This window comes from Rosa rugosa, chromosome 6 (assembly GCF_958449725.1).
Source record: "Rosa rugosa chromosome 6, drRosRugo1.1, whole genome shotgun sequence".
Taxonomy (NCBI): Eukaryota; Viridiplantae; Streptophyta; class Magnoliopsida; order Rosales; family Rosaceae; genus Rosa; species Rosa rugosa.
In genome coordinates, this window is record NC_084825.1 from 53,280,423 (window position 1) to 53,301,595 (window position 21,173).

At 38.3% G+C, this 21,173-nt stretch overlaps 2 protein-coding genes across 2 annotated transcripts; both read right to left on the reverse strand.

The window, feature by feature from the left end:
• Window positions 1–14,211: 14,211 nt before the first annotated feature.
• Window positions 14,212–15,707, reverse strand: LOC133717712 (uncharacterized). The gene is made up of 4 exons (XM_062144425.1): window positions 15,583–15,707; window positions 14,705–14,777; window positions 14,556–14,611; window positions 14,212–14,374 (listed from the first exon to the last, which is right to left on the reverse strand). Exons 1-4 carry the CDS (start codon window positions 15,636–15,638, stop codon window positions 14,260–14,262), a joined length of 300 nt encoding a protein of 99 aa, XP_062000409.1. The 5' UTR covers window positions 15,639–15,707; the 3' UTR covers window positions 14,212–14,259.
• Window positions 15,708–16,518: 811 nt separating this feature from the next.
• LOC133718506 (uncharacterized) lies at window positions 16,519–19,955 on the reverse strand. Its single transcript, XM_062145357.1, has 11 exons — window positions 19,722–19,955; window positions 19,427–19,625; window positions 19,054–19,136; window positions 18,763–18,863; window positions 18,530–18,625; window positions 18,339–18,392; window positions 17,929–18,077; window positions 17,536–17,653; window positions 17,343–17,430; window positions 17,040–17,270; window positions 16,519–16,942 (listed from the first exon to the last, which is right to left on the reverse strand). The coding sequence occupies exons 1-10, from the start codon at window positions 19,849–19,851 to the stop codon at window positions 17,074–17,076; spliced, it is 1,215 nt and encodes a 404-aa protein (XP_062001341.1). The 5' UTR covers window positions 19,852–19,955; the 3' UTR covers window positions 16,519–16,942; window positions 17,040–17,073.
• Between the last annotated feature and the right edge of the window lie 1,218 nt (window positions 19,956–21,173).

Here is a 21,173-nt window from a genome sequence, read left to right on the forward strand (position 1 = left end):
GTCGATTTCCGTCACAGAACCGTTAACTATGACCACGTGCCCAGCACGTGAGGCACTTAATGAGGTTAAAAGACTAATTTACCCTCAAAAGTATTGTTTTTATTTTTTTTGCTTCTTTCTTTCTTTTTTTCTTTCTTGTTTTTCTTTTTCGACGTCTTCTTCCCTCTGATTTGTCCCCTCCGATTGGAAGCCATGGCCGCAAATCAGATCTCACCTTCTCTCTCAACCACCCAACCCTTTCCAAGCACTACCTGACTACAACCACATTGAACTCAGCTAGATCGATATGGCTACCTTGCAAAAATTCAAGCTCCTCGCCACTCAATGCCCCGTCATCGCCTGAAGCCCCACGCGCAGCCCATCCGCCAGCCTCGTCATCCACCTCCGCTGCCGTAAAACCCTCAGATTGTTCCTCACCCGCCCCGACCGCCGCCGATTGCCTCGCCGGAGTACCTCGTCCGATGCTCCCACTAAGTACTGATATTACAGCCGCGAATAACCAAAGGCCGGTTCTTTTTTGGACAAATTGATTAGAAGCTGGAATCAGTGAAACGATCATTGCCGCATTGTTCGATAAATCATATACAGATAGATATAGTTATACACAGACACGCAGTAGCGGAAAAATCAGTTTTGGGTTTTCTCCCATCATCACCATCCTTCGCCTTTTCGCCGCTGTTGAGAGAGAGAAAGAGAGAGACACTTAATCTCCTTCACTTTTGCATAGTTTGATTCAATTACAAAGACACAGACTATTTTTGAAATTCATGAACTTATGCTGTGATGTTAGTTGCGGTGAGGAAGCCGAGTACCACGACGGCGTGGCCCGCCTCCGTCATATCTCCGGCAAGCTACACAAGAAGGTCTGGATTGTCGTCGACCATATTCTCTCTCTCTCTCTATCTCTCTCTCTCTCTCTCTGATCCCTCTGTCTGAAATCTCAGGTAAATTCCAAGTCTCAGATCTGGATAGGGCTGGGATTTTAGACCCGAAAAACCGAGGAACCGGTCCAAACCGACCCGAACGGGTCGGTTCGGTTCGGTTTTCTCTCTTCATTTAGTCATTTTTTTTCAGTTCGGTTCTTGTGTGATAGTAACGGTTCGGTTTCGGTTTCTATATTCAGTTTTTGCCTTTACCCGAACCGAGGTGCTTTTATTATATTATTGTATATTTTTACCTTGTTTGATGTCAGCAAGTGGGGCTCTCTCCCATCTCTCCCATATTATTGTATATTAAACTCATCCTTTTTGTCTCTCTCTTTCTTTTCCTCTTTCTCCCATTTGTGAGTTGTCTCTGTCGGCCAGCAACTCACTACCTCCCTTTTTCTTCTCTTTCTCTGTCCTTTATTTCTTTTTAATCATTCTCCCCTATCTCTTCCCTCTTATCACCGCAACCATTCTTCTCTTCTTCTTCTTCTTCTTCACTTCTTTGCCACAACTATTCTTCTTCTTCTGTCCTCCTCCTTCTTCACTTCTTCGCCACAACTATTCTTCTTCTTCTTCTGTCCTCCTCCTCCTCCTTCTTCTTCTTCTGTCCTCCTCCTTCTTCATAGCAATTATTCCAGTTTTTCAGATAGATTATGAATCGAGGAACCGAACGAGGAACCGACCCGAGCATGGTCAGTTCGGTTCTACCTCGGTTCTTGATCCCAAAAACAGCAAACCCGAACCGATAAGCAATAGTCGGTTCCGGTTTCGGATTTAGTACTAGAAACTGCAGAATCGACTGAGGCCAGCCCTAGATCTGGAGGCCAAGAGTCGTGAAACCGTCTAAACCACTCCGGCCTGCAATAAATTCAGAGAAGCAAAGCCGTCGAGCAAGTTGTGCTTGGAGAACTCCGACGAGATGGAGTCCCAGGCGGTGTCCGTCCATCAGAGAATTGGATTCAAGTTTTGCTTTGGGTTTTGCATTTTGCTAGGAAATGTCATCATCCCATCTGATTGCATTTTGCAGATGAAAAAGGAAATAGAAATGGAGAAGAAGAACTGAAGGTACGACGGGACACGTGAAGAACTAAAGGAAGTGGGAAAGGTCATTTTTACCCTTATTTTGTGCCTCACATGCTGGGCACGTGGTCATAGTTAACGGTTCTGTGACGGAAATCGACCGCAGGTACGACATTGATACGAAAAAATGAGTTCAGGTATCACATTGATAACTTTGAAAGTTCAGGTATCATTTCAAAAGTCCTCGAAGAGTTCAGACATTGTTGAAGTATATACTTTTGAAGGTAAATGAGTCTTTTAACCTCATTAAGTGCCTCACGTGCTGGGCACGTGGTCATAGTTAACGGTCCTGTGACGGAAATCGACCGCAGGTACGACGTTGATACAAAAAAATGAGTTCAGGTATTACATTGATAACTTTGAAAGTTCAAGTATCATTTCAAAAGTCCTCGAAAAGTTCAGACACTGTTGAAGTAAAAAACCCTTTTTTTTCTTCATAATCTTATTCCCATCAAGATACAATTGCGCACACTATTTTTCGGTGATTGGGTTCCGCATTCTCGTTGACATTGACCACGCTGCAGAGATCTTTTGGTGTACTAGGGAAGACAAGAAAAGAGATTCTCCATATTTGTAGCATCAAAACCAACATCATCTTCAATCTTTTTCTTCATGGCTTTTATGATTTCAATTTTCATGTCTTCTTGGAGTTCATTTCTCTCCATCCAAAGTTCTATATCGTCCTTCATCGATAGGAACTTGTCGACTCCCGCTTTCTTTTCCTCCTCCCACTGCATACATTGCTGTTTCATAAAGAGATCAATTTTATCAAAGATTGGATCAAAAATCTGTTATATAGATTCAAAGATTTTTCAATCCATCATAAGGAATTAATATCCTTACCAACCTGCATATTTCCAATAAGATAAGAGAATAGTATCAACCCAACAACGGATATAAGAATTGCAAAGAAATTTTCCCACACGTAGGTACTTGTTTCCAGGCTCGTGCCAAAATCGCTGCAACAAGTTAATGGAACTATCAAAACATATGAGATAAACATTCATTACTGTATTTTCTTTCGTAAGTGCATGTTGTACAAACACATTTACACATTTTCTTTGTCATTCTTTTTTAAGATAAAGTAAATTTCAACAACTTAACAACAAAATCACCAATATGAAGGTGGGTGTTGGCAGAGGCCGAGAGCTAGGATGAAGTTGAATTTGGGCAAAAGGGAAAATATAAGGGAAAAGGAATAAGAGATAACAAAATTTGGTGAATGCAGATATAGATTTTCTCTTATATGCACGGCACAAGTTTAGAAAAGCAAAATGCAAACCTTAGATTTCGAAGGCCCCACCACAAAGAGTAAGACAATTTTACTGAGAAACTTATCGGTCCCGTGTTACCAGATTGAAGGCCATCACTAAACATTCCGAAATCAAATTCATCCGGATCTAGTGGACTTACGGGACACGATCCATTAATCAATGGGATATTGATTAAGGGGGGTGTATTCAATTCATATTTTAAAAGATTTTGTTTGAGTTTTTATAATCCATGGATTTACTTAATCCACGGATTGTTTAAATTCTATATGGACTCTGATTGATTCTAATGGATTGATTTACTAGTATTTGTTTAGATTTTACAAGTTCTTATGATGTTTTTGGTAGGTTATTTTTTTTTTCTTCTTTAAAAGCAATTGATGTATGGATCCAACTATAATGCTAGATCAGTGACAAAAAAGTGTGTGTGTGCTATATATATATATATATATATATATATATATATATATATATGGCAATCTACCATTCTTTATGTTGTGTATAATGATATATGAATAATAAGAGAAAACTAATCAACCAAAATGTTACACAAAAAATAAAGTAGTAAACTAATGACATAATTTATTTCATATCTAATTTACAAAAGAAACATGTGTGTATGTAACGGCCTATTCTGGTTTTAGATAAATATATGTATATATATCGGCACCCGGCTTCGGGTTTGATTCAAAAAAAAGAAACATATGTGTATGTATCATCTTAACAATACCATTGAAAGTGAGCTTAATTAGCTAGAAGGATTAAGGCTTCCAGAGCTATAGTGATAAAAATAAAAATAAATTATTAGATGAGAGCAGAGGCACAGGCAGAGGAGGATAGCGGGAAGATAGGTTTAAGACAAAATAGATGAGTGTCACCTATTGAGAGCTGCTTCTTGTTCTTGTTCTTCTTTTTTTTTTTTTTTTTTTTTTTTTTTGTTTGGTGAAGAGCTTCTTCATTTTTTGAGTGAGAATAAAAATAAAAATAAATTATTAGATGAGAGCAGAGGCACAGGCAGAGGAGGATAGCGGGAAGATAGGTTTAAGACAAAATAGATGAGTGTCACCTATTGAGAGCTGCTTCTTGTTCTTGTTCTTCTTGTTTTTTTTTTTTTTTTTTTTTTTGTTTGGTGAAGAGCTTCTTCATTTTTTGAGTGAGAAAGAATCCATCAAAATCTCTTGGAAAATGGTTGGATTGTTTTTGAGTTTTGATAAGTATAAAAAGCACTATAAAATCCTTCAAAATCCAGCATTTAATGAAATCCTTAAAAATCCGTATACTTTTGAATATCTGCAGATTTGAATGGATAATTTTAAATCTTAATTGAATACATCAAGATTTTAAAGGATTGTTTAAAATCTCAATTGAATACCCATAGATTTTCAAAATACAAAAAAATCTTGTAGACTCTTAAATGAATACACCCCCCTAAAGCGGTATCATCACAATAATAAGTAGTTGTACATCCTTGAGTGGTTTTGCAGTAGGTCTGATGCCAACATGAGGTTACTCGTAGAATCGAAAAGAAGTACCAAAATGCTCCAAGTATCTAAAAATCATCATGAGATAGATCTGTAAGACTTCAAATTCACAAGGCAGATTATCCGAACACCTAAGTCCCAAGTTAAAGAGATTTTATTATTATTAATTTTTTTTTTTAAGGGGAAATTACTATTCACACCTCATACTTTGAGGGTAACAACAGTTCAGTCCTTGTTATTCTAATTTTAACAGGTTACTCCTCGCACATTCCAATTTCGACCAATTTGGTCCATCACTAACGTTTCCTTCCAAATTGGCTGTGAACTGGTGACGTGGCAACACGGATACGCCATGTGGCACCACCTCGGATTGTTAAATGTCGTGAATACCCCTAGCCTTGCATTTTGCATCTCTTTAGGATTCCATTCCCTCGAGGTCAGGCTTATCTTCCTCCCATTCCCTCACATACAAGCCTTCATCCGCCACGCTGACTTTGCTGGCGTTGAGCCTAGACTTGAAGTTCGACTCGCTCGACCAGCTCAACCGCCTCTCGAAGCGGGATGCGGCGTTTCACGCCAAGCTGATGGAGTCCGGCGCCAGAAGAGCCCAACCAACCTCTCAGACGGTGAAGATCTAGTCCAACCCGCGGCGCCAATCCAACCGGTGCTGTCTCGATCCAACCCGAGCTTCTCCGAGGGCACCAATCGAAACGGGCACAGGAAGACGAGCCTCTGCTCTCTCTCTCTCTCTCTCTCTGTGTGTGTTTTCTGGTGTGAGTGTGAAGTGCAGAAAGTGATCGGCTTTGCAGGTTAGAGGTGTCTTCATCAGTGGAGGTCAGTTGGAATTTTGATTTATTAGTTGTTACTTTTGTTAAGTGCACCCAGCACCCTTTCACTAATTCTCGAATCTCTGGCAACTTTTCGCTAGACGCCGCTTGGACATACCTTGCTGCAAGCATCCTCCTCTTCGCTGAAACCAGCAACCATCACCGTCGAGCTTGAGGACTTGTTCAAGTTAGTGTTCTGTATTTGTTGGGCTTGATCTGTGTACTTAATTTCATAACTTGATTTTCAATATGTGTGTTACCCTTAATCTTGATATGTGATTTTGTGTACTTAATTTCGTAATTTCATGACTTAATTTCAACCCGGTCTTCAGGTAAGCTCCATTGGGTGTAGAGAGAGGATTCAGGGTATCCAAATCAGTTCTGAGCAACCATGGCTTCGGTGATGCGTGGAGGTAGTGATGGAGGAGAGAGAGAATCTAGATCTACTTTCTCTCTCCTCTCAAATCTCTGTGAATTGAACCCAGAAGCTGAAAATTGTTGATTCTCACATGATGGAGATGAAAACCAAGAGGAATACATGAAAGAGATGAGCCCCTGATGTGCGTGAGCAGAGGGATCCAAGAGGAGAGAGAAAATTAGATGGTCGGAAAAAATTTCTGGCGAAATAGTGCAACTTTTCCATTGACGTGGCATGATATTCAGCTGAGTTGGCATGGAAAGAAGCGCCACGTCACCCTTTTAACGGAGCTATTAGACGAACAGTTAACGGACGGACCAAATTGTTCGAAATTGGAATGTGCGAGGAGTAACCTGTTAAAATTGGAATAACACGGACTGAACTGTTGTCACCCTCAAAGTATGAGGTGTGACCAGTAATTTGCCCTTTTTTTTATAAGACTCATAGAGAAACAAATAAAAGAGAAGTACAGAAGTACTGAATTGATCGACTTACATGACCGGCAATGATGTACATGAATAAATAACTTACATGACCGGCAATGATGTACATGAATAAATAGAATGCAGCTTTAAGCCAAATAGGAGCATGCTTTCTTATCTCTGTGGACCATATGTAAATTCGATACATCCTTGGAAGATATTGGACAAGAATAAAGAAACTCACAGCCTTTCTATCCTCCAAATATCTAGGGCCTTTCATCTTGAAAAAAACAGCTACTATTAGCACCTGGAAAAATAATAACAAATATAACGAGTGAGAAGTTCGATCCATCAAATAGGCCGGTACAGTCGGGTCAACCTTGCTAGCTAGCTTATATTTCACGGATCCAGCTCCTCTGCAGTGCAGAGGGTGTGCAGTTATGTAAATTTACTAAAATCTGGAGCTTCCAAGTGATCTAATGTCTAAAACATAGCCACATCAGCTCATATCATTGGGTCTTTTTCTTCTCAACTTTCCTAACGCTGTCGTTAACTCCTTGAAGACAAAAAACAAAAAAATCCGAACGAACGAAGAACTGACGAACTGGGATTTTCTTCAGATGCAGTTGCAGTAGATAACAAAGAACACAAATGCTAATGATCACCCTTAATTCCTTAAATCGTTTCATGAAATAGGACCTAATCTAAAATTATATATTATGGCAGCTGCCTTAATTCTCATGCCATTTCAAAACAGATGTTGTTCATTACCATCTTCATTTTCCCAAATCCATGAACAATGATCGAAGTCCTAAATATTCGTAATATGGGTAACAGACTAACAGCAGCTTTAAACCAATAAGCTTCAGGTATATTTCAAGGTCAAACCCCTCTAATACCTTTAGAGAGTTTTCATCTCAACCTTCCGGTCTTTTTCACATGCTAATACTTTGATTCCGAAAGGCAGAGGAGGAAAAAGAATGGAGAAGGAGAAAAAAGACGATAGAGGGGATAGATAGAATTCAGTTTGGATTTTTGTGTTTTTTTTTTTCTCCTTCTGGAGTTGTGGTATTTTAACGACGTTAAGATTCATTTGAGAAGAAAAAAAGTCCAAAAAACAATGTTAGCTTATGTGGCACAATTAAATTCGTTGGATTAGAAGGAGGATTAGGATTTTATGAAATTTAGGTAAATTAACTTTAGAGGATCCAAATCCATATTTCACACCAGAAAGTATCTTACTTGTGGAATTGGAAGAACTGCAAGACTATCGGTTAGGAAACAGCTCCATGACAACTTGCTAGAAAATGCCTTTGCAAACCGAATCATCTGATCTCGGGATACCGATTTCCATTCCCAATCCGAATTTGTATCCCTTAGAATCTTTGAGGCTGCAAATTTGCTAGTTTCACGAAGTTGGTAGAAGATATGGACTAGGAAATTGATGTCCGTATTGATCGGAAAACCATAGCTGCAGTCTGCACTTGTTTATCGATTCCCATGCACTTTTCTTCCTCCTTGATGTATGGAATGTAAAAGAACAGAGGATCAAATAATACTGCAATCACACATCACACATGAAGTTCCCAGTATCGTATTCCTCCATGGGTTCGAAACTGAAAGAATTCCCAGTGTTGGCCTCTTCCATTTGTTGCTTGCTTGAGGTTCTCCAGGTTCAGGTGTCCGTACTGGATGTTGCACTAGAGCCTCGGGACTGTTGAAATCATAATCTATACCTGGTGTAATGCTGATACAAGAAAAACAAAAATTGCAATCATTGCAGAAATTTATTTAACTAATAACCGCACCTTCAATTCCATGCAAAAATCGCGTTCCCAGAATTAAAATTAGATTTAATGTAACTCACCTTAGCATAATGGGGTCATCCCTTTGAAAGCGAGGCCGAGACATCATTCAAGTCTTCTGTGTAGGCTAAGATGTTCTGAGAAATTAATAGAGGGAACCAAATTAATGGCTAGTACTGGTTCATGTATAGTATATATGTGTGTGTGTACTCTGTGTTAACTAAAATGCAAGGCGATTTGAAATTCAGGTTTTTATGGAAATATTTCGAAATTTGGAAAGCAAATAACCTGAAATAGTCAGAGCCAAAATGTGGAACTCAACATTGTTGGAGTTCAAATTTATAAACTTGGGTAAGTCAAATATCAACTACTAGGAACTGAAAGAAGAACTAACCCAAGTCGATGAGACCTGGTAAGTTGCGACAAGGTGCTTATATTTATTTATTTATTTATTATTATTATTATTTTTTTTTTTTTTTTTTTGTAGTTCGTATATTTTTACGATATAAAGATGACCAAGACCTTGTGATCATCCACGGGTCTTTTGATAATACATTTAAATACATAACTTAATCAGTGTGTAAGGTTCAAAATTTCTAATATTGCAAGTTACTATTTTTATAATCAATTATTCATATCATGAGGAATGCATAATTTAAATTTAAATTGATATAATTGACTTAATTTATAATTGCAATTATCACACGAAAATTATGGAAGACCTAATGTGAAGCGAATCTAGTAGGTCAAGCTGTTAGTTGGTGAGCGTTTATAATCCAAATCCACTTGAAATATGAAATCTATTACTTCGATTAAAAAGATAAAAATAAAAAACCTCCAAGAGCTAATGTGAAGCAAATTGGAGTCGGACTAAACAACACAACTAGCTAATAACAAACTCTAATAAAAACCTCCAAGAGCTGACAGAGTCCGACACGTGTCTGTTATGTACTGGGTTGGCGTGCGGGTGCACATTGTCTCCGCACGCCTGTCTCTTCACCATTAATGCGAGTTAATACTACTTTCGTAACCGAGGCGACGCCTCGGTTAATCAGGATAGTGGGTGCGATCGTGGGGCACGTATACGACTATTGTGCGATGTCATTTTTTAGTGGACGACCCAGATTTGCTTGATGTTGACATAAAAGAGGGGGAACTCGGGGGGATTTGACACTTTCTCTAATCTTCAAACCTGAGTCGTTGTCTTCAAGCCCTATTCTGTGAGAGTTTTGGAGGGGTCGACTTCTGCAAGTGAAGAGTGAGGCTGTTGCTTTGGAGGAGAGAGACTATCCCAGAGGCAAGAACGAGCATCTGCAAGCGCACATATTTCACGTACTTCAGGTTGGTGTTTTGGCCTCTGTTTTTCACTGTGTTTGTGTGTTGTGTGCCCCTTGATATTTCTAGTTTTTGAATGTGTTCTTGCCACTGTGATAACGTGTTTGAGGGTTTGGAAGGGCATAGTTTAGATCCACTTGGAACTAACTGACTTGGGAGACAGTCTCCGCTAAGCGGAACTTCTCAACTTTCATCTTACAAGCGAGACAGTCTCCGCTAAGCGTAACACCGCTAGCGGAACTTCTCAACTTTCATCTTGCAAGCGATACAGTCTTCGCTAAGCGCAACACCGCTAGCGGAACTTCTCACATTTCATCTTGCAAGCGAGACAGTCTCTGCTAAACGCAACATTGCTAGCGGAACTTCTCAACTTTCATCTTACAAAGGAAGATCCCCGCTATGCCACATTGCGCTACGCAGCGCTTTTTGCCGCTACCTCTAAACGAAGAGAGTCCCGCTAACGGCGGCTCCCAAGGCTACGCCTCCTAACGACAACGACATCCACACAGCGTTGCAGTCAGGTTTTCTCCTCTGGGAAAGAGTAAAGCAGGTCAACGTCTTCGGACAACGGCCCTGATCAGGCAACTGACCCCCGACGCTTGGGTATCAAAGATTAGGCTCGCTACCTAACACCCACTGCTCAACGCAGCTCCCCTCATCAAACAAACATCCGGCCATACGGAGGCCTATCTTAGCCGGGGAGTGGGGAACTCCCTGAGGGGCCTAGCAGGGGCCCACCCAAAAGGGTATAAAGGGTTTGCTCAGAACAAATCCATGGTTGACAACGCACTGACGCTAATTATGCATTTGCAAAACTAGCAAAAGTAACGCTTCTAACCGCTAGGCAACTCCCCAACCAAGATTGCCTTCCTTGACTGGGGACTTGGGGGACTTGTACTTACATGGACATTTGCCAAACATAATTAGCTACAATGAGCCACGCTCATACTGCCGCCAGCGACACCAACGGCTATCGGGGGTGTGACCTACGGAAACACAGCCAAACAGGCTATCACCCGAGCTCCGGCTCATCTCGAGATCACCGCTGACGCGCCGCGCCAACATCACCTCGCTGAAGCATCAGAAGCTGGGAACTGAAGCATCAGTCCCACATCGAAAACAAGGAAGAGATCAGTCTCTTCCCCACCTATAAAAGGTCCACTCCTCTCTCCTCATTAATTACGCATTTAGTACTTACCTAACGTTATTCTGTCAACACAAATACATTGACTGACTTAGGCATCGGAGAAGAGAAGACCGCCAACCGCGGTCTCCCTCTGACGCCCTTTGTATTTCGTTTGACAGATAGCGGAAGTAACAAGAACATCACAAGTAGCGGTTCGCCTCTCGAACCAGCGTTAACCAAGGTTCAACTACCGCTGAATCTTAGACATTAACAAGAGCAATCTAAGAATGTCTTTCATAGTTCACATTCTGAACATACATTCACTCACTCTCAATGTAATAACCCGAAAATTAGTGTCAACTATAGAGTACTATATTATTAGTTATATTCGAAATGTCTTACTTTGTTATTAAGCTCAAGACTCTCATCCATATTATTTTTATGATGCATGTCATTTTAGTACTAATTATTGATATTTTCTTTTTACCTTAAGAAAGCACTAAAGTTCTTTACTTATCAATTAGGTAAATGTGTATCTATATATTTATGGATGTGTGCATGTATATATATATATATATAATTGGCAAAGCTGCTTTATGTTTTCTTTCTTTTACTACTCTTTTAATTTTACTCTTCCTTTTAATCATTTAACCTAACTAGTGGATTAGCCACTTGCATTACAATATTAGTCACTCACTTATCTTAGTGCTTAATTCTAGCCTATATATATCATTATGATCTGATCATACTCAACTTGAAGATCAAATGCAAAATTTGATCAAAAAACTCCCTTAGTTGAAGAGAAAACCCAACTAAAAGTTCCTCACACAAATCCTTCATCCTATTTCCCTTAAGAAGTTTCCTTTTGTGAAAGAAGTCCAAAGTTTGATCACAAGACCTTCTGAGTTCCTTAAGTAAGTACATGAATACATTTCTATATTCTTTTGTCTTTAAGATTTATCAAACTACATAATCAATGATAAAATGGAAAAGGATCTGCTTTGCTGCAAACCTGTATTTTCGTATATAACAAAGTCTGTTTGTCAAAACTATTTACATTATTAAATTCCTCATCAAAAGTTCTTCAATTTAGGCTTTTGAATCACTAAAAAAGGTTAAGAAATGAAGAAGTTATGGCTAATCAAAGTTTTCAACTTTTAAACTCGCTGGAAATCTCATACAGCCATCACAACTTCAAAAATTCATATCTCCCTCATTTCTTATCCGTTTTCTACAAACTTTATATCAATTTGAAGCTTAGGACCTCTACTTGTGATCTGGAGAGTTTGAGAATTAATGGTAAAATACAAGGAACGTAAAGACTTAAACACCAAAGGTCAGTATCAAAAATATCGGTTTCTGCACTGTTATGGTTCTTCACCATTTCTGGACTATATCCCTCTGATCTGGACTACATGACTTATTCCATTGAATTCCTTGTGAAAAACCCTTTGAAATGGTGTACTCATTTGACTAATTCGGACTTGTGATGGACAATATAACATATTTTGAAGTTTGATGACTCTAATCGGAGAAACATGAACACGGATGATGAACTTCAATGGATTTGGACATAAGAACTGAAATACTTACTATAATATAATTTTGTTAGATTCTGTATATTTACTTATTTAATGCTTGTACTTTATTATTTTACTTTATTTCAGTTATTTACAAGCTTATTAATTGTGTATAGTTACTCATTTAATGCTTGTGCTTTATTATTTTACTTGATTTCAATTATGTATAAGCTTATTTATTTTATTATGTTGTTTGCTAGTGAATTTACTTATTTGTGTTATACAATTATGTTACATATGTTTTCATATGAAATTATTCCTAAGTATATGTCTCTATATGTGTGTGTACATATGCATATATATTACGATCTATAATTCATAAAGATTGTATTTTGAGGATTTGATTATGTTTGAAAAGTACAATTGTGAAGCCGAGTGATTAGTATTACCCCGTGCTTAAGTGAATTACTGGTAAATGTGTTTTGGTGTTATGAGGAGTTAGCCTGGGCCCTAGTCCCTACAGATAGTGCACTATTATACTCTTAGGAAAGAGGTGTTCTCCTTGAGTATACATACTTTGGATTTGTCCTCTGTATGCTGCGGCTTACCCGTGCTTTGGTATTATGGACCCTAGCACGTGGATTTATGATTTGTTACCAGTCAACCTGGCTTACTCGTGCTTTGGGTATAGTACGTTGGACCCTAGCACTTGTATTTATGATTTATTACCAGTTAATCCGAAAATTCACTAAGAAGAGAAGTGTACTTATATTATTTCGATCAAATATCTGTCTGCGATATATTATTAATATGTTACGATGATAAGTGAAAAAGAGAATTGAGCATGCATTTCTTTGAGCTTATTTCACATATTAATGCTGCAATATATTGTTGGTTCAATAAGGAGATGTGACTATATGATTTATTATAAACCATTCACACGGATGAATATATTTGTATATATGTGTGTGTGTATTGTGTGTATACATATACATATTTAAGAATTCGTATGAACATATAAATGGTTCCCGGTACATTTTTACTTGGTTATTCACTTTGATTTCCTATAAGACACATTAATATAAGAATGTATGTTGTGTACTTACTGGGCTTGTGTTGCTCATGATGCTACACCTTCTTGTTTTCAGGTAGCGATTAGACGCTTGGGGAAAATGGGGCGATTCTCTAAATAAATGAATGTTTTATTTTCTACCGCTTTCTCAAAAGAAATAATGTAATATATTTTGTTCAGCTTTAGTATTGTAAAAATAATAATTTCAATTTCTAATAAAAGTATTATTCAAACTTATTTGCAAATTCTTTTACTTTAATTTATCCATTGAGGAAGTTTTATTTGTAATAACCCACATCACGAATTCGGGTACCATATTTCAGTATAATATTGGTCTCGGGTTTGGGGTGTGACACTCAAGCCGCACCAAGCTCTCTTTCTTCCATTTTCTCTCAACTTCTTCATAAATGTTTTTCTTACTTTTACCGACATCAGTTCGTCGGGAAAGATGTCCCTTCACCTTTCTTCATAGTTTTAGGGCTTTTCAAGAGCAAAATCGCTAGAAAACTTGAGCATCATCACCATCTGCATGCAATTAAGGATGATTTTGGCAAGAGTTATTCTTGTGAAAAAAATTTTGAGAATTTTTTCCCGAGAGAAAGATAGATCATGTGATACCAAGAGTCTAATCTCATAGGGTTTAATGCACCGGAAGGATGAATTTACTTAGGTAAAGGTCATGTGCAGCAAAGCCCCTCGTTTGGTCAAAGCCCCTCCTTTGGTTCAAGTTAAAAGTTCCTGATTCCCCACATTCTTTTTTTAATCAAATATGCTTTCGGTAGATAACTCAATAGCAACTCGTTTGAAAGGACAGCTAGAATCACTGAATTACAAATAGTAGAACGGCTTCTTTCCAAAAGTCCATAAATATTGGTCAGAAGTAGTAATCAAACTACAAACAAGGTGCTTTAAGAGTCCAGTGTTGCACCTCGTTTGACGAAAAATATTAGTCAACCAGTCAAAATACATGTAGTTGTTACAACTCCATTCCTTTTCCAAATTCTTCAACTGTTTTTGTGGCAAGTGTCAATACATCCACAAAAGCACTATATGATGCCCGAAGAAATCTTGCCTCAACTGCCTCAAAATGCCTGTCCATAAGATCATCTAGACATTCAGCAGATAATAGACATTTAGCAGACACACTGATTTTAGTGCACAACTACTTATTGAAACGATACTTTTCGGTACTCCCCATAGAGCATAAATCTTGCATCAGAACCGTTATCAAAATTAATCTTCAAGAGAAGTTTGAACATTTATAATGCTTACACTGAAAGCTTTCCATTGGAAACTGACATCTGCCTTTTCACTTTGTCCGGTTGCAACTGAAAATTATAAATGGAATCAAATAAGAAGCTGAATGGTTTTGAAACACAATGAAAGGAGCAAAGACATAGCTTAAGCATATGAAGCATCACCTCCTTATCAACAGCTAATGTCGTGTAGACAATAGAAGCAATTTCTTCAGACTCATAATCTACCTCCAAGTCACTGCACAAAAGAATTCTGTGTTAAAAACAACAAATGTTTCCCCCGGTTAAACAAATCCCAAATTCAGATCGATTGTAAACAATGAAAGTTGAACAAACGATCTCAACTTCCCAGAGATACATATCCCTTTAGTCCTTGATACAGAGTTGGCTATAACATTACCTATAAGTCTCTACCTCTAGATTAACCCCAACATTCTCACCCAATTTACTTCAATATACCAAATTCACCACACTACTTCAAAGAAATGCATCGAAGTTTCTCAAACTAGAACTACCCCAGCATATCTTAATCTTCCTCCCTAATTACTACTTACGACACTAGAACTACTCCCTAAGTTGGTTGTATCTATAAACCTGAAACTTCAAGTTCATCTAGTAACAGTTCCTCTTTTCAAGCAATCCAAGTACATCTTCAATAGTTTCACATCCTGAATATACATATCATTAAAACCTACTAACTCTACTTATTGCAATGTTGTATCGAAACCACAAACAAGATTACCACATCAAAAGTAGGGAGCATAAAACAAACAGAGAAACTGAATGCAAGGAAAAGAACAGAGGAGCCTAAAAGCTGCAAATACAAAATAGCCGAACCAAAAATGAAAATAAAGAATCAATCTTTAAGCTTTTTTTAGCAAACCCTTTTTAACTTAAACCCAATTCAATCAAATTCAAGCATATACACACTGGAATATGAAACAAATATCTATAAAGTTTGGTCCAATCAAAACCCTAAACCTTGCAAGAGATAGAATCATATACATATTTAAGATTAAGAGTGAAAAGCTTAGAGTAATAACCAGCTAAACTCCCACTGCGCCTGCCCCTCTGCCTTGTCAGAAGCCATAGCAGCCATTCCTTTGGACCCAACAAAGTTGGAGAACGATGACCAATTTGGGGGGTTTAAGATGAAATGGCTGAACCAAACGACCACGTTTTAACTTATTTAAACGAATTAGGGTTTTACAGTGCGATCAAAACGACGCCGTAGAAGGTTAATTGTTCAAAGACAAAAGTACCCTGTAAGTTGAAGAAAACTACAGAAATTGGGTTCTCGAGTGTTTAAGTCGCAAGGTATATTGGTATATTCTAGTGGCATATATGCCATGCTATATAACTCCTCAAATGCTTCAGAGATGGCATCTTATGCAGCAAAGCAAGGAATCTCCTCTCTCTCTGTGGTCATTCTTCATCTCTTCCTCTGTAAGTTGTAACCTTTTCTTCTTTCCGGTTTGAGAATTCTCGACCAAGCTCTATCCTCTATCATGCATGTTGTTAGCGAAAGTTCCACCATACTCCGGAGTATTCTGTAAGTTGTAACATTTTCTTCTCTGTGTATGAGAATTCTCTTCGAAGCTTTGTCATACATGTTGTTAACGAGTTCTACCATGCTTCGGATTTTCCGGGTTGTTGTCATCGGTTGAAAAATTCAAAGCATGTCATACTATGGCAGGTATATGCTGTTAATACAACTTGCAACACATGATTCCTTGAAACTACGTTATATTTCTTTATGTTTCTGAGTACATGTTTCTGAGTTTCTCGTATGTATTATCTGACGTTTAAATTGTGTGAAATACATGAAAATCGTGGAGATTATATATACATAATGTGTTATATGTATATGATAAAATATATGTCTGTTCATACAACATATTCAAGCTGCTAATTTAGATGCATCAAGTTTAATTTGTTAATTTGATAGAGTACTATTGTTAATATTTCAGCACCCAAAATTCTGTTTAATTTAAAACTGCACTCAGAATCTTCAATTACAATGTTGTTCTGTTGCCAAGAGTATATGGATTGGCAACTGTGAGTAGATCGTAAATTACAGAGGAACAAAAAGATAGATTCAAGTAGAAACACCCTATTCCTTTTCCCTCTCATTCTTCTGGAGGAACTGTAAAGGTATGAATCTGAAAATATTTGTTGCGGGTGAACGAGAATTGGGAACTGCCTTAATATTGGCTGTTGTGGTCTCTCTCCAATTCTTCCGCCTACTGCAACATGCCTTTATTGTGTATAAATGAGGCATTATGTTAATGAACTCTGGTATATGAATCTGGAACTCCGAATTTTACACAGCATGTACTCGATGGTGAAAAAACCGCTTAAATACGTTTAGCAAGGCCGATAGAATGAAAAACCGATGAGCCCCTATTGAGAGAAATTCCAACGTCAAGCTCAACTTTATGGAAATATGCTTCCTCTGAAGGATATAGAATCTCAGTGATGGAAACAGAAGTATTTTTACCAGTTTAACACTTGGAGCTCGATTGACCAACAGCTTATGTGATGGAGTTTGCAACTCTAGCTGGTTTTAATCTTCTGAAAGTCATCATCCCCTTCTCGAATGCCAAGGCAAAGAGACCAAAGAAGTACAAGAGGAAAATATGTAGCTTTTGTAACATACTGGATGCCAAAGATGCACTATTAACCTCACCATTACTTTTTTTGACAAACAACATCCTTGTAACCACCCACCCTGCCAAAGAACAGCATAGGTCAGCACGTGAATAGAGGAGACATAACGTTCCCTCAAAGTAAAATTGCTTACCGGAACTTTTCTCAGGCAAATTTGTCCAATCATGTGGCTCTGTCTTAGCTTCTGAAGCTTTGATCAACTCATTAAGAGCATTATTGACCTGATATGCGACACAAAGGAAGCTCAGAGTTCAATTCCAGTTTCAAGATAATCATATCATGGATAGTAGATATACAAGCAGTGTGATACAAATATGAAGGTATACCTCTTCAGTCCTCTCATGACTCACGAGATGCCCTCCAGGAAGATCAACCATTCTAGCAACAGGCTGCAGCTTCTGCGCCAGTCTCTTTGCATAATATATTTGAGCAATGACATCATGCCTGCAGATATAATAACAAGTTAAGTTGGTTTACAGAAGAACAATCACACTGAAACGGAATATCAAATCCAAGAAAAAACACGAATTTCAGAGATGATCATTTTCATTTGGTATATGTAGAGAGATATATATATACAACTGCCATTCGGTAAGGCTACAAATTCTGTTCAACTGAGAGGACATGGAATAGAAATGATATCTGAGATCCTATCCATAGGAAGCAGATTGAATACACAGCTCAAGGGAAGAAAAAAAGTGGTGATTTTATGACTGCACCTGCCATGAATGACTGAAACAAGAAATCCAGCAGAGCGGATCTTTTCAATTTCAGTTGGTGTCATTTTATGTGTCCAGCACGCATTCAGTTGACCTTCAAAACCATGGTTAGACTGCATCCCAGTTGCTGATATACCTTTTACATATTCCTGGAGACAAATTTAATATCAGGTCATGGATCTTTTAACACAAGTACACTAAAGACTTGAGTAGTTGCTGCCATTTAGTTGTGAACAGATTTCCATATATTGATTGTGAGCAGAATTCAAAGATGATTTTAATACTCCTTGTAACATATTTGTAATTCACATTGACTGACAAGATGCTACATTTACTTTAAGGGATTCGTGAGTTCATCAGTATTCATTTGTGCAGGCCGAATAATGCTTTATAACCTTTGGAGTTCTTACTTGGTATAAAATTGCCCTTCTTGTGTTGGATCCAACGTATTCCTCAAGATACCCCTGTACAACAATAAAGTGAATCTGTGAGAGGATTGCTTTTACTCATAACATTCCCGTGTTACTAATAATCTTTCTCTTCCATTGGTTATCTATCCAGAAAACATACAGAAAGATGATAGAATGAAGAGCACTATGACCTTTGAATAGTGCGTGTCCAAGTCAACAGCTGCTCTTTGCTCAGGCGTCTTTGCCTTCAAAAAACGGATGGCAATAGATAACGTTTGGCGGTCGAGCTGCAAAACATTGACTATTAATGAGAACCAACTAAATTGGAAACGATTAAGATGAAGTTGCTGCAACCAGCCAACCACTCCCAAAAACTAAAACAAAAATTTAATAAACAATATCTCATGACAAGTGATATACGAACCCTCGGTAAACACTCGAACCCTCCTCCGGTCACATTGAGCAGAGCCAATGACAAAATTCTGTCGGGCACCATCGCTGCTAACTTGCAAGCTATCATAGCTCCTGTATCACACAATTACAAGTAAAGCATTAAACTCGAACGCTTACCAAAACAAAAAGGAAAAGCTTTGGTACAAAGTAAATTCAGCTAACAGTACAGTCAATCCTAAGTTTGATACAATGTTTTGATACTGCTGAATTTGAGTGAACCTAGTAAAAATTCGGCAAGGGAAACTCAGAGTCTTAGACTCACCCATTGAATGCCCGAAAACATGAGCTTGTTTCCACCCCAAATGATCCATCAAAGCAATTGCATCCTTCGCCATTGTTCTTGTTCTGCAACACAACAAGCACAGAAACCCCATTAATTCCGCTTCGATTTCTTTTCAAACTTGTGAAACTTCAAATCCAAAATCAAAATCAAAATCTTCCTTTTGATTAAATTCCACAAATTTTTGAAATGCAGCATCCAATTCAATCAAAGAACCACTCTTCACTTTGCAAATATACGATTCCGGTTCCGAAAACCTTTTCAATTTTTATTCCGCTAATCAGAATTGACTACACACCTCAATACTTCTAGAACAAAATTGACCTTTTCAACCAAAATAACAAACCCCACTCACGTATATTCTGACTTTTTCGCCGGCACGGAGCTCCGACCCATGCCCCGATTATCAAACGCGCACACCTCGATCCCTCCGCCGCTAAAACCAGCCTCACTGTCGCCACACTCCTCCGCCGCCCTATCATCGTCGTTCGCCGTAACCGTCCCCGTCAGCCCCTGTATCTGTGGCCCCCACGAATCGTGAGTTCCCGCCAATCCTGACCGTCGATCGGAAAATCCATCAGCCACCGAAAAAAAATTCCGACCAATAATTCCATTCAAAAAATAATAATAATAATAATAATAATGCTCACCGATGATCAGGAGGACCTTGGTGGGCCCGCGGCCGTAAGTCCGGTAGTAAATTTTGGTTCCGGCGTCGTTGAGCTTGGCGTCTACTGCGGCGGCATTATTCTGCGGCGACGCGACTTCGCAAAACGGCATCGTTTCGGAGACGAAGAAATTGAAATTGAAATTGAAAATTTTCAGACTCTGAAGAAATGAACGGAGAGGCCTTTTGGGATTTTCGGTCCAGCCTTTAACGGAGAGATTGGGCGGGAACACGTGGCGCTTAATCAGCGGTTGAATCTATACGTAAAAGGTGAATAGTCGGCTACCTAAAGGGGGGTGGGGTCAAAGTCAACGAAATCGGCCAGTGAAGGAAGGCATGCATTAGGAAGCATGTAGGGGCGTAATCGTCATTTGAATCGTGTGTGTTCTTAATCTCTGTATTATTCTAGAATGGTTCTAGAATTATTAGATTTGGTAGAGAAGGGTGTCCAATGGCATTGTTCACATTTGTGATTTGTGATTTTGAACCTACTTTCTTATCTAATCTCATACTTAATTGTTACTTTTTGAGCAATTGGTGAGTCATTTTCATGGTGAATCTTGTTAATCTAATCATGTAATGTAATTGCACGAAAAAAAGGTGGAGCAAAGAATAATTAAGCAAAATTTACTATTATTTATATTGGTCAAGCTAAAACCTTTCTTGGTCCAAAGCTTTGGACCAAACACGCATTTTCCAGAAAGGTTGACATTTTTGTGCCAATAACAATGGATCCTCGCTTCACTCGGTCATATTTATAGTGGAAGATGTTAATCACTTGGTCTGTTATTTCAAAAATTCGTTTTAGATATTACAACCTCCTGATGTCCCATACTTTAAACCATAAATACGGATGTGTGGGCAGTGTGGTTACTGCCAACTTGACCAGGTTCCAAAGGTTAGATCTAAAAATTTAGAGTTTAAGGTGACGTATGTTTCCGATATTACGCCCTCCTGATATCCAATACTTTAAAGTTAAAGTTTTAAACCGTGTTAAGAATACGGATGCGTGGGCATTGGGCAGCCCAACTTGACCAAATTTCAAAGGCTAGTCTTGAGAACTTGAAGTTTAAGGTGACGTATATTTCTGGTACTTCACACATTTCAGTATATTAATTTTTTTTTTCCTTCTAACTAATAGAGATAAAAAGATGTTAAAGAAACATAAAACAAAAACGGCATAAATATGTGAGTGCCTTCTGGCAAGTAAGACAATACTGGGTATGACTTTGAGGGTGTAGATGGCACAAAATACAAATCGAAATACAATCCAAATTTTGGAACATACTGAAATGTGGTTGGATGTGGTTGGATGGAATAGTGTTTAGCACGTGTTTTTGTTTTTGAATAATGGATGTGGTTGGATGGAATATGGTGGCAGATAGGATCATGAAGGTGGTCGATGCACTTGTTCAAAATGCAATAATGGAATCTC

Bases quoted from the DNA above. Each gene is read 5' to 3' on its own strand.
- LOC133718506 (XM_062145357.1), bottom strand. From the start codon at position 19,851: ATGCCGTTTTGCGAAGTCGCGTCGCCGCAGAATAATGCCGCCGCAGTA. The intron at 18,864-19,053 runs GTGAGTCTAAGA...TGTGTGATACAG, and splicing joins TGTTTTCGGGCATTCAATGG to GAGCTATGATAGCTTGCAAG. The intron at 18,626-18,762 runs GTTCGTATATCA...AATGTTTTGCAG, and splicing joins GGTTCGAGTGTTTACCGAGG to CTCGACCGCCAAACGTTATC.
- LOC133717712 (XM_062144425.1), bottom strand. From the start codon at position 15,638: ATGGCTGCTATGGCTTCTGACAAGGCAGAGGGGCAGGCGCAGTGGGAG. The intron at 14,612-14,704 runs GTGATGCTTCAT...TATAATTTTCAG, and splicing joins CATTAGCTGTTGATAAGGAG to TTGCAACCGGACAAAGTGAA. The intron at 14,375-14,555 runs GTAAGCATTATA...TCTTATGGACAG, and splicing joins TCCAATGGAAAGCTTTCAGT to GCATTTTGAGGCAGTTGAGG.